The sequence below is a fragment of the Oncorhynchus kisutch genome, linkage group LG12, assembly GCF_002021735.2.
Source record: "Oncorhynchus kisutch isolate 150728-3 linkage group LG12, Okis_V2, whole genome shotgun sequence".
Classification (NCBI taxonomy): domain Eukaryota; kingdom Metazoa; phylum Chordata; class Actinopteri; order Salmoniformes; family Salmonidae; genus Oncorhynchus; species Oncorhynchus kisutch.
Window position 1 is genome coordinate 44687542 of NC_034185.2, and position 12618 is coordinate 44700159.

The window sequence follows — 12618 nt, forward strand, 5'->3', positions numbered from 1 at the left end:
ATAGGAACTGAGAAGTGGTCTGTGGTCCCCACCTGCTGAACCACTACTTTATTGGGGGTGTCTTGCTAATTGCCTATAATTTCCACCTGTTGTCTATTCCATTTGCACAACAGCATGTGAAATGTATTGTCAATCAGTGTTGCTTCCTAAGTGGACAGTTTGATTTCACAGAAGTGTGATTGACTTGGAGTTACATTGTGTTGTTTAAGTGTTCCCTTTATTTTTTTGAGCAGTGTACATACACAGTGCTATTTTAATAGTTTGTTTTACTGTTTATTGTCAAATGAATAATGTAATGTATTTATTTTTAAGTTATATAACAACATTCCAAACGTTTTATCTAGTAATGTTCCACTATGTGTATCCGTTTGGATCCGTTTCAATGGGGAACTTTTATTTTGAATGCGAACCGCAAATTCCATCGTTGTTCTTATTGTGGGTAGCTTCACACAGGCCAGGGACACCAGAGACCCAATGGGCGTTGAATGACATTTTATGCTGTGAGTTGCAAACTGGCTGTATTTTCTTCCCAAATCTCGGTAGTGGAACCCTTTGTACCAAGAAACACAGAGAGATAAAGGTCCGGACAAAAGCTGCAGGTAATTTTTCGGGACCATTATCAGTTGCATATCTAAGTGTTTCAGCACAACAACAAGCAGTCAAGCTAGCTAACTTTAGCTAAATAGCTCAGTTTAGTTAGCGAGCCAGAGTCACGGTCTTAGACCGTGTCTCATGAATCTGTGGTGCCATGTGACTTAGCTAGCTGTTTTTTTTGTTCTTATGTAACCTTTATTTAACTAGGCAAGTAATTTAAGAGCACATTATTATTTGCAATGGCGGCCTACCCGGCCAAACCCTCCCCTAACCCGGACGACGTTGGGCCAATTGTACGCCGCCCTATGGGAATCACGATCTCATTTTGTTCGTAGAAAAAGTTAGCTCTCGTGTCACCGCTAGTTTCCGGGTTTGGTGATTGTACTCAGCTGGACAAATGCAGAAAGGGGCACAGTCAATGTTAAGCAACATGTTACGTTCGTCTGACTGTCGACATTGTCATTCATAGTTAACATCAACGTTACAGCTAGCAGGCAACTGTTACTGTACCTGCTAGTTAGCCAGCTACGCTGCAATGTTGTCTAAGTTAATGTTGCTAGGTAGCTAGTTAACTAAGAAATATCATACCTTAAGCTAGGTAGCGGTTAGGTACTATTTTAAATCAAAAGTTAGTGTTGCTTTGTTAGAGTGGAGTGCTAGGGGTAGCAGCTAAGCCATGCAACTTTTCAGGGTTTCGTTACAAACAATTAGAAGTTAGCCAATAGTTATATTTTCATTCAATAAGTGAGAGAACCACATTATTGAGAACTTTATAAATGTCTACAAATTAGAATGTCCTCTTTTTTTAAGATGGTAAACTAGTGAACTCACTACCGTTTACGTGTCCATTATGACATTTAGTCCGGTTGGTGAGTTCGGTTTGCATGGCCCAGTTTGTATATATATTTTTAGACACTCCATTTGGCGATTCCAAATAATACCACCCACCCGGGGCACCGGGCCATGCAAAACGAGCTTCCCCAGTTTCTTATTCTCTACCATATAAGTCAGACATTTAGGTCTCCAACGCTCTCTGTTATGGAATCAATTGTTAAACTTCTAAATCTTATTTGCATGCTTAAATTCTGTCACACTTGAATTGGTTGATAATAACAACCACAGTCAACATTATCAGCTTTCCTTCTGTTTACAACCGTTTCATTCATCCTCTCATTAGTTTTTTTTGTATTTGGTTCAAGACGTGCCAATTGTGTCCTTCACTGAACAGGATGCATCAGCACTTTCATTTTAAAGTAAAACATGACTTTAATGTTATAGTGAGTAAAATGTTGAGGAAGAGTATAATGTTCTCTGTTCAGAGGTCTAAATGGTAATATTTTTTGCCTCCTTACATCTGTTTTTTTTGCAATTCCTTTTTCCATGACGTATACAGTCTAATATCTGATCATCTACAGGAAGGACTGTTTTGCAGTTGGAGCCATAGTCTTGTGGTATTACCTGGAGATAAACATGCATACCACCCTGCATCCTACTGCTGGCTTGCTTCTGAAGCTAAGCAGGGTTGGTTCCTGGATGGGAGACCAGATGCTGCTGGAAGTGGTGTTGGAGGCACCCTTTCCTCTGGTCTTAAAAAAATATCCCAATTTCCCAGGGCAGTGATTGGGGACATTGCCCTGTGTAGTGCTGTCTTTCGGATGGGATGTTAAATGGGTGTCCTGACTCTCTGTGGTCATTAAAGATCCCATGGCACTTATCATAAGAGTAGGGGTGTTAACACCAGTGTCCTGGCTAAATTCCCAAACTGGCCCTCATACCATCACAGTCACCTAATAATTTTGTAATGACTTATGCCATGTTTTGATATCTGAGTGAGAATGACTAACAAAATAAATTGGGGCCCCCTGGGGGCCCTACGCAACCACTTATGTCGCTTATGTCTGGAATCGCCCCTGCAGACATGGGTCAAGATCCCTGCACAAACAATGATTTTGTGGTGATGAACTAGCCTATCCAGCAGCATAGCTGTCCAACCTAATTTGTCAATTGCCATTGTATGCAATGACATTTGTCTCTGGAATAGTGGCCCGGGTGCTTTATGCCACCCCACCCTATGGAGTTGCATTTAAAATAGGCCTAGTATTTCTTCTTAACAATATTCAGCCTGTGTAATATCATTACACTGTTTTACTCCTTGTTAAGTCTTAGTAAAACAGAATCACCAGACGAACACGGGTGAGTTTACACGCATGAGTTTAGGCTACATTCTGTCCCCCCCAGCAAATGAATAGCTTGAAAGGACTGCTATCTTGCGCCTTGAGGTGTTGACCACCAATGTAGCTGCCTGGATCGATGCCCTCTTCATTATTAAATGTGGTGGCTGGTAGGGACCTATTCATGCCCTCCTATCTGTTTGTTTTCAGGAATGTCCGAAGTTAGTGTTGAGGCTGAGTCCCCAGCCCAGGACCTGCAAATGGATTCATCTAAGGAGGCTCAGAATACTGAGGACTTTCAAAGAGAGAGCGAGGAGGATGCTTACAGCTTTGATAGTACTGAATATGTACTAAACAATGATGAAGTGCCTCATGGTGACAGAGCTGAAAACGACAGTGATGTTCAAAATGACAACGATAATGCTGAGAACAGCGATGGCGCTCAAAATGATGATGTTCAGAGCGATAATGAGAATACGCAAAACAGTGTGAATGCTGAGCATGACGATGATGTACCAAGGACTAGTGGCAATGCACATTCCGACAATGCCGGTGCTAAAAGGGAAAATTGCCATACAGTGACTACTGATAATGATACACCAAAGAAAAATGAAGATTCTCACACTCATACAAAGGTGACATATTTATCTTCAATGCAGACAACAGCTCTGGGAATCATTCATTCCAGCACTCTGGTTCATGTTGCTATATTTCACAAAAACATGGATAGCGTTACTCCATAGTTCAGGATATCGCTATTATTATGATATCCAATGGTGATACAGCTTATGAACCATTTCTTAATACAACATGAACTTGAGTTAAAGCTCTGAATCAATAATTATCCATTTTTGATTTCCTTTAATCGTTGGTGCCTTCCCCTTACGTTTCAAATTTGTCTGCTTGGTGCAACTCTAGTAGGAGTACTGGCTAGTGCATTTGTGTTGTTGGTGTAACATTTGCATAACTATCTTTCCTTTACGGGGTGTACTTCCTGATTAGTTGTACTGTGACGTCTGATAGCGCCAGTGAAAATGCTGGTGATGGCCTATGCTTCCTGTGAAATCCCCTGCATGCATTCTCCGCCTAATGTCAATACAATTGTTTAATTTAATTTGTATTTTTATTGATTAACTTTAATTGAGTTGTGTTTACAGGAACATGCCATGATGTTATGTTTGCCTTTGAGTCTCAGCATACCAGCCTGTAGCCACCTTTATGCAGTAGTGACCCTATTGTCCCCATCCTAGCCATGGTGTGGCCTGTATGTGTGACTGTTCCCTGCCATTATAAGAATCCAACCCAGTGTTTCCTGTGTGTGTGGATACAGCACCCTGAATTGAATAGGCCTGTCACATGGCTGGGTCATCGCTGTAGGCGGAAGAATTTGGACTGCTTCCTCAATGTTCCCAGTCAATGTCAGATCCACTGCTGTTGTGTTCAACCACTCAAAGCTGTTAGTTCGATGCAGATTCCCTTAAGTTGTTCCCAACGTCGAATGAGTGATTGTTCTTCAGGTGGTGACGCTATCCTGGAGTGTTGTGGCTTCATACCAACTGCCTCTTTTTTTTGATAGAAAGGCTGCATGAAGTAGTCACATACTATGCAATCACTGTACCTGTCTTGCTAGTAAGCCCTGTTTGCTTTACTATTTAAGAAGCGAGACTTGGTTTCTTCCCTCAGCTCAGCTGATCAGGAGGCTGCTGTTGTTATCCTTCCCTCCCCCCACTTGTTAGCTAGTTTCCAGGCTACTGAACTCCAGGGGCCTGAGCTCTGTGTCTCTGTTATGCCAAACATTGCCCCCATGTTCACCCTTTCAGTACCTTAGAACCATTTCTGTGTCTTGTAACCAGTCTGTTTGATCTTCAGGAATTGGTAGTGCTATTGGCTTTTGCCAACGAATGTATTTAATCTAGGCCTAGATATACCGGTTGTCAGGTGTCTATCAATACCGTTGTGAACACTGGTATACCCAACAACTCCCCGATGACTTGTTACAACTCATACTCTGGGAGGACAGATAGACGGGAGTCTGTCTAATCTACCTCAACAGTTAGACAAGCCTACCTGTGGATGTCTCTGTTGCCTGCCTGCATGTGGGCATCTTGTGGCCTTTTTAAATATTCATGTTGTGTTATCTGATACCTGTTGCTCTCTGCACCGTTGACACACTCCGCTGCCAAAGCAGTCCAAATCATTTTATGAAGCTTGTTGTTGCTTATGGAGCTGGTTTCTGGGCAATGTTTGAAACAAGTTGAAAATACAGAGAATATCTTCATACACTGAATCCTATTGAACTATTGCAAATGCATTAGGATGTATGCTTTGTCCTAATGCAACTGAATAAGGAGAAAGTATACTGGCCTACTTCTTCCCTGGATGAGCCTCCAAAATATATTGAGGCCAAAACTCCAACACAAGTCTTTTATTAGGTTTTGTTGTCTGGAGCAGTTCATGTACTCATGCACATACCAAATGACACCCACACATAAACAAAGCGGTGCTGTGTGTTTGCACTTGTTTATAGTGTATTTTCCCATTTGCTGGAGTGTGAAATAATAGTAATATTTAGGCAGTCAACAAATGAATGTGTAGCCTCCAGGTTTGAACAAGCAGATAGCTTACTCTTGGTTCATGAACTTGATCCCACCTGGTTCACATGAAGCAGACCTGTCCCATTCTCTGGTTGATATTTGTCTCACTCTGTGATGCCATTTTTAAATCTTAAGGGCTTGGCTCATCCTCTCATTTTGATGTTCGCATTAGCACTGCTTGATCTCATTAGCATGGTCTGTGAATGGAGCAGTTGAAGCTTACATGCACTTCACACATGCATTTATGCTAGCGCTAGCCTTATCTTGGCTAGCTATCCAGTGGCGGCTATCTGCATTATTTAGACATCAGTCCATGTTCATGCTCGACTTTGGTATTTCCAAATAGCAATAAACCCTTGACAATGGCAGGGGACCATAGTGGTTTTTGAAACACAGATAATATAGCTGCTATCAGTTAGCTTTATACGGACTGAGTGCTATAAAAGTGCTAGCCTTTCACCATAGCTACGCCAAGTTGGGTATCCTGGCCCAGAAAATGCTAAGCTTTTGTCATTCAGGCTTTTGTTTTAAGTGTGATGTGTGAACAGCATTCTACTATGTCCAACTTTCAAGAGGAAATTATGGTGGTGTTGTAAGCCAATGTGTCGAAGCCTGCCTTAATGATGTAATACAGCTTCCTATGTCCATTACATTTTATAGCAGGCATCAAAAGGCCAATTATTAACCACCGTTACAGTAATTCCACATGGGTCTTGTCAATGATGACAATGTCATGAGGTTTTCTACCTACAGACTATAGACTAATAATAACTTTTCATTTCCTATAGAGAATTTGGAATTGTTTCAATTAATACTTATTTAATTAAAATTATAGCTTTTCTTGACCCATTGTTTAAGCAAAGCCTTTAGACAAAAACAGATTCATGTTTAATTGCCCAACACAATTCATGCTGCATGAACAGGGTTGGTTTTGCTACGTTAGCAAGTACGCCCATTTGTATTTTTAGCCTCTTCTGACAGTGACTCAGACAGTCAGTATGGTTCTGTGGGAGAAGGTGTGAATGTGCTCGTCACACTTCTCACAGCCCTACATATTCTCCCTATAGGTGGCGACATGAGACTGAAGTGTGTAAATGGCTTGAAGGGTTGCCCTTTGACTCTTCTCTTAACAATATCATACCAGACATTTAGCCCCATCTGTTTTGACAACTGGACCAAATAAAAGACAACTGGAACTTTTATTTGGTCTGGTGTGTGGAATTTTTTTTGTATGTTGACTGACAGTGGCTTCACCCTCGTGTTTGTTGTGTTTTTCTTGCCCAGATTCCTTGGAGGAGTCCTAGTTTATAAATATGAAACGGTACAATAACTCTGCTTGACCCAGATAGTTCTGCTTTGTCTGAGGTAATGAGGCAATTTGAAAATCTATGTTACTCCATCACAGCGTCTCAATCCTAAAGGACTTAAGAGATGGTTGGATTTTTTTGGAACAAATGAAGGACCATGCGTTGATTCCAGTTCTATTTATGTAGAGTAGAACTTGTTAATTTGGTTGCAATAAATATTTGATACTGCTCAATCAGGGCAGGGATGGCTAGTTCCAAGGCTCTAAAAACCATTTGAAGATTTCCTATTATTCTTGCTGTGTGAAGAGGTCAGGTGAACTTGCATGTGAGGTATCTTGTGTAAGTCAACCTTCAGAGAATTATCTCCTTTTATGCAATAACTCAGCTTGAGCTTAATACACTGTTTTTAAAAACCACCCTAATACTGCAGGATGTTATTTAAATGAATTGTTCATCACTTCTGGTGGCAGTGACCACAAGATGGCAGCCCATAGTCATAAAATTCTGTTGATTGAGTCCCCTCTGCTTACTCTTCCAGACAAACGTTAGGTTAAAAGCATAGGCCTACAGCTTCACTCATGCACAGAGCACACTTGGAAGAGGAAATTGAGGTAAGTCTCATGTAATGTATGAAACACTGTGTTAATCTCTTACCGTAGCCATTTGTGATTGCAGGACAGCACTATGGATGAAGAGGTCCACAGGAGCCCTGCGGCAGAGATATCGGTCACCAGCAATGGAGACCTGGAGGAGAGCCACGAGGATGTATTCAGGGTAAGGGCTGGACAGGGCCTCCTCTTTGGCACTGCACTCATTCACTCACTACATATAATTACATGCACGCATTGCTTCACAAAACTGAGTTTGCACTTTAATTTTTTACTTGAAAGGGAACAACATTATTGCGACAATAATGAAAACAGAATAAATTGGTAGGTTTAAGCAACTTTGCAATCGGAGCCAGTGGAACAATGCACTGTTGTGACATACAGTATGTTGCTTTATTTTATGGCTGGTTATGACATCTACATGAGTGTCAAGCTACCATACAATGCAAAATTATTACATTGCACCATAGCGTACTGTCAACAGTATGTTTTGTTATATTATTTTTGGGGAAATTGACCATATAAAATTATCATTGTTATTGTGCACACATTGATGTAAGACATGCTCCTACCCCAATGTTCTTTTGCTAATGACTGGGATGAATACAGGAGCAGATTTCAGGAGCAGGACAACCCTCTTTGTGACTGATGATTGATTTAAGGGCATGTACGTGATAGGCCTATCTGGCGTTTATTGATGGTCATAATGCTTCTTGACATTGTCAAGATGTATGTTCTTAGTCCAAGTAAAGTGACACAGGATGGTCATAATGCTTCATGACGGTGTCATAAAATGTATTTTCTACAAGTTATTTAAAATATGATGAAATAACATAACTGTAAAGAGTTCATTACAACAACAAAGGATTTAACTTCTTATGGCTACAGGGGCAGTATTGAGTAGCTTGGATGAAAGGTGCCCAGAGTAAACGGCCTGCTCCGCAGTCCCAGTTGCTAATATATGCATATTATTATTAGTATTGGATAGAAAACACTCTGAAGTTTCTAAAACTATTTGAATGATTTTAACAGAACTCCAGGCAGGCAAAAACTTAAGAAATCCAAACAGGAAGTGGTAAATCTGAGGTTGGTTGATTTTCAACCCAGCCCCTATTGAATACACAGTGGGATATTGGTTATGTTACACTTCCTAAGGCTTCCACTAGATGTCAACCGTCTTTAGAAACTTGTTTGAAGATTCTACTGTGAAGTGGGACCAAATGAGAGAGGAATGAGTCCGGTCTGCCATGAGCTGACCATGCGCATTCACATGAGAGGGAGCTCTGTTCCATCGTGCTTCTGAAGACAATGGAATTCTCCGGTTGGAACATTATTGACGTTTTATGTTGAAAACATCCTAAAGATTGATTCCATACATCGTTGGACATGTTTCTACGGACAGGAACGGAACTTTTTTACATTTCGTCTGCAACTAGGGAACGCGCTTCATTACTTTGGATTTGTTTACCAAAAGCTAACAAAAGTAGCTCTTTGGACACAAATGATGGACATTATCGAACAAAATCAAACATTTAATGTGGAACTGGAATTCCTGGGAGTGCATTCTGTTGAAGATCATTAAAGGTAAGGGAATATTTATAATGTTATTTCTGATTTCTGTTTACTCCAACATGGCGGATAATTTTTTTTCCTTTTTCTGAGGGCCATCTCAGATTATTGCATGGTTTGCTTTTTCCGTAAAGTTTTAAAAAATCTGACACAGCTGTTGCATTAAGGAGAGGTATATCTATTAGAGGTCGACCGATTATGATTTTTCAACGCCGATACCAATTTATTGGAGGACCAAAAAAGCCAATACCGATTTAATCTGACGATTTTTATTTATTTATAATAATGACAATTACAACAATGCTGAATGACCACTTATTTTAACTTAATATAATACATCAATAAAATCTATTTAGCCTCAAATAAATAATGAAACATGTTCAATTTGGTTTAAATAATGCAAAAACAAAGTGTTGGAGAAGAAAGTAAAAGTACAATATGTGCTATGTAAGAAAGCTAACGTTTAAGTTCCTTGCTCAACATGAGAACATATGAAAGCTGGTGGTTCCTTTTAACATGAGTCTTCAATATTCCCAGGTAAGAAGTTTTAGGTTGTTGTTATTATAGGAATTATAGGACTATTTCTCTCTCTACCATTTTGTATTTCATTAACCTTTGACTATTGGATGTTCTTATAGGCACTTTAGTATTGCCAGTGTAACAGTATAGCTTCCGTCCCTTTCCTCGCCCCTACCTGGGCTCGAACCAGGAACACAACGACAACAGAGCAAGGGAAACAACCACTCCAAGGCTCAGAGCGAGCAAGTGACGTTTGAAATGCTATATGCGTGCGCTAACTAGCCAGCCATTTCACTTCGGTTACACCAGCCTCATCTTGGGAGTTGATATGTTTGAAGTCATAAACAGCGCAATGCTTGACGCACAATGAAGAGCTGCTGGCAAAACGCACGAAAGTGCTGTTTGAATGAATGTTTACGCGCCTGCTTCTGCCTACCACCGCTAAGTCAGATACTTGGATACTTGTATGCTTCTATGCTTAGTCAGATTATACGCAACACATGACACGCTAGATAATATTTAGTAATTTCATCAACCATGTGTAGTTAACTAGTGATTATGATTGATTGTTTTTTATAAGATAAGTTTAATGCTAGCTAGCAACTTACCTTTGCTTACTGCATTCGCGTAACAGGCAGTCTCCTTGTGGAGTGCAACAAGAGGCAGGTCATTATTGCGTTGGACTAGTAAACTGTAAGGTTGCAAGATTTGATCCCCCGAGACAAGGTGAAAATCTGTTGTTCTGCCCCTGAACCAGGCAGTTAACCCACCGTTCCTAGGCCGTCATTGAAAATAAGAATGTGTTCTTAACTGACTTGCCTAGTTAAATAAATATTAAATTAAGGTGTAATTTTTTATTTATTTTTGAATCGGCAAATCCGTGTCAAAAAATACAGATTTCCGATTGTTATGAAAACTTGAAATCGGCCCTAATTAATCGGCCATTTTGATTTTATCGGTCGACGTCTATCTATATTTCCATGTATAACAATTGTATTTATCGACATTTATAATGAGTATATCTGTAAAATGATGTAGCTCTCTGCAATATCGCCAGATGTTTTTGTAACTAGTGAACGTAATGTGCCAATGTATAGAGAGATTTAAAAAAATATATAAATATGCACTTTATCAAGAAAAATACATGAAGTCCTATGAGTGTCATCTGATGAAGATCATCGAGAAGTTAGTGATTCATTTTATCTCTTTGTGCTTTTTGTGACTCCTCTCTTTGGTTGGAAAAATGGCTGTGTTTTTCTTTGAGTTGGTGGTGACCTAACATAATCGTTTGTGGTGCTTTCGCTGTAAAGCCTATTTGAAATCGGACACTGTGGTGGGATTAAACATTACCTTTTAAAACGGTATAAGTTACATGTATGTTTGAGGAATTTTAATTATGAGATTTCTGTTTTTGAATTTGGCGTCCTGCACTTTCACTGGCTGTTGACATATCGATCCCATTAACGGGATTGCAGCCCTAAGAAGTTTTTAAGAAACAAACATTCAAGCGAAAGGAAACTTCTTGAATTGTTTTTTAAATGTGGGGTTTGACACATTTATGTAGGTGTCATAACCAGCTGTACAATAACGCAATATTTGTCACAACACTTGTAAATATATGGGTCATAACCATGTTATGTCTGCTGTTATGACATATTATGACATGGTTATGATCATGTCATAACTTGTTGACACTGGGTGTCAAGTAAAGCGTTACCAAATTATCTCCCCAGCAATGATAGTCTAACCCTATTCCTAGTGCTATACAATTATTCAATAAAGGATTACATGTCATATAGCTTGCCACTGTAGCTACATGGTTGTAGTTGTAATCAGTAGGATCAGGCAGCAGGTATTCCCCTCTACTCTCTGAGGATGATAATTGGTTGTCAGTGAAATTCCGTTTCAGCCGTAGTTTGTCGCAATGCGATAAGACATCTAGACTGATCCTTGGCATGGCTTTTAACAGGCAAGCTGTGTCTGGCTTTATTGTCGCATCAATTTACTAGACATACAATGACGTTTGGAAAGATATGTCTTTCTAAGGATTACATCGCTGCAAGACACTCTGGAAGGACCTAGGCTCGACTACATACTGGTAACTGACAAAATAAAGGAAAAGCCAACCCACTGTAATGAGTTAAGACACTATGTCCTGTCTAAGCAGGGGAAGGGAGAGGGGGGGTTCTACTAAGCTATATGGAATTGTTATAAGAAGGTCATACCAAGGATAATTTTGCTATTTGATTTTGAGCCCTTGAAGTATATAGATTTTTATATACATATATAACAATTAGATAAACATGTGTATTTGGCCTTACTGCTACGTATTAGTCCATATGAACAAATTGAATAACGGATTCACTAGATGGAACAAATATGGAAGTTAGTTCTATAGTGTCTCTCCTATATCTGAGAGAGCTGTTTTACATGTATTTAACTCCTTATTTTTGGCACTAAACAGTCCCCACATATACACAAAAGTATGTGGACACTTCTTCAAATTAGTGGATTGGCTATTTCAGCCACACCTGTTGATGAAATGTGTATAATATCGAGCACACAGCCATGCAATCTCCCTAGACATACATTGGCAGTAGAATGGCCTTACTGAAGAGCTCAGTGACTTTCAACTTGGCACCGTCTTAGGATGCCACCTTTTCAAAAAGTCTGTTTGTCAAATTTCTTCCCTGCTTGAACTGCCCCGGTCAATTGTAATTGCTCTGTTTGTGAAGTGGAAACGTCTAGTGGCAACAACAGCTCAGCCGCGAAATGGTAGGGCACAGAAGCTCACAGAAAGGGACAGCTCAGGGGTGAAGCACGTAGTGTGTAAAAAGTAGTCAGTCCTTAGTTGCTACACTCCGTACCGAATTCCAAACTGCCTCTGAAAGCAACGTCAGCACGAGCTGTTCATCGGAAGCTTCATGAAATGGGTTTCCATGGCCGAACAGCCACACACAAGCCCAAGATCACCATGTGCAATGCCCAGCATCAGCTGGAGTGATTTTATAGCTTGCCGCCATTGGACTATGGAGCAGTGGAAACGCTTTCTCTGGAGCGATGAATCACGCTTCACCATCCGGCAGTTCGAAGGACAAATCTGTGTATGGCGGAAGCTAGGAGAACGCTACTTGCCGCAATGCATGGTGCCAACTGTGCAGTTTGGTGGAGGAGGAATAATGGTCCGGGACTGTTTTCATGGTTTGGGCTAAGCCCCTTGGTTCCAGTGAAGGAAAATCTTAATGCTACAGCATAC

The 12618-nt window shown here is 40.3% G+C and overlaps 1 protein-coding gene across 4 annotated transcripts in view; it reads left to right on the forward strand.

Annotated features, from left to right (window-relative positions):
* The first annotated feature begins 239 nt into the window (after window positions 1-239).
* Window positions 240-12618, forward strand: part of arfip1 (ADP-ribosylation factor interacting protein 1 (arfaptin 1)) — a 30488-nt gene continuing 18109 nt past the window's right edge. The window contains exons 1-3 of one of the 4 annotated variants that reach the window (XM_020497040.2): window positions 348-599; window positions 2976-3400; window positions 7342-7440. In XM_020497040.2, the coding sequence (XP_020352629.1) occupies window positions 383-599; window positions 2976-3400; window positions 7342-7440 (741 nt within the window). In that variant the 5' untranslated portion in view covers window positions 348-382. Of the gene's footprint in view, window positions 600-2975; window positions 3401-7341; window positions 7441-12618 lie in introns of all 4 variants that reach the window. The other 3 variants (XM_020497041.2, XM_031837613.1, XM_020497042.2) reach the window with 3 other exon arrangements.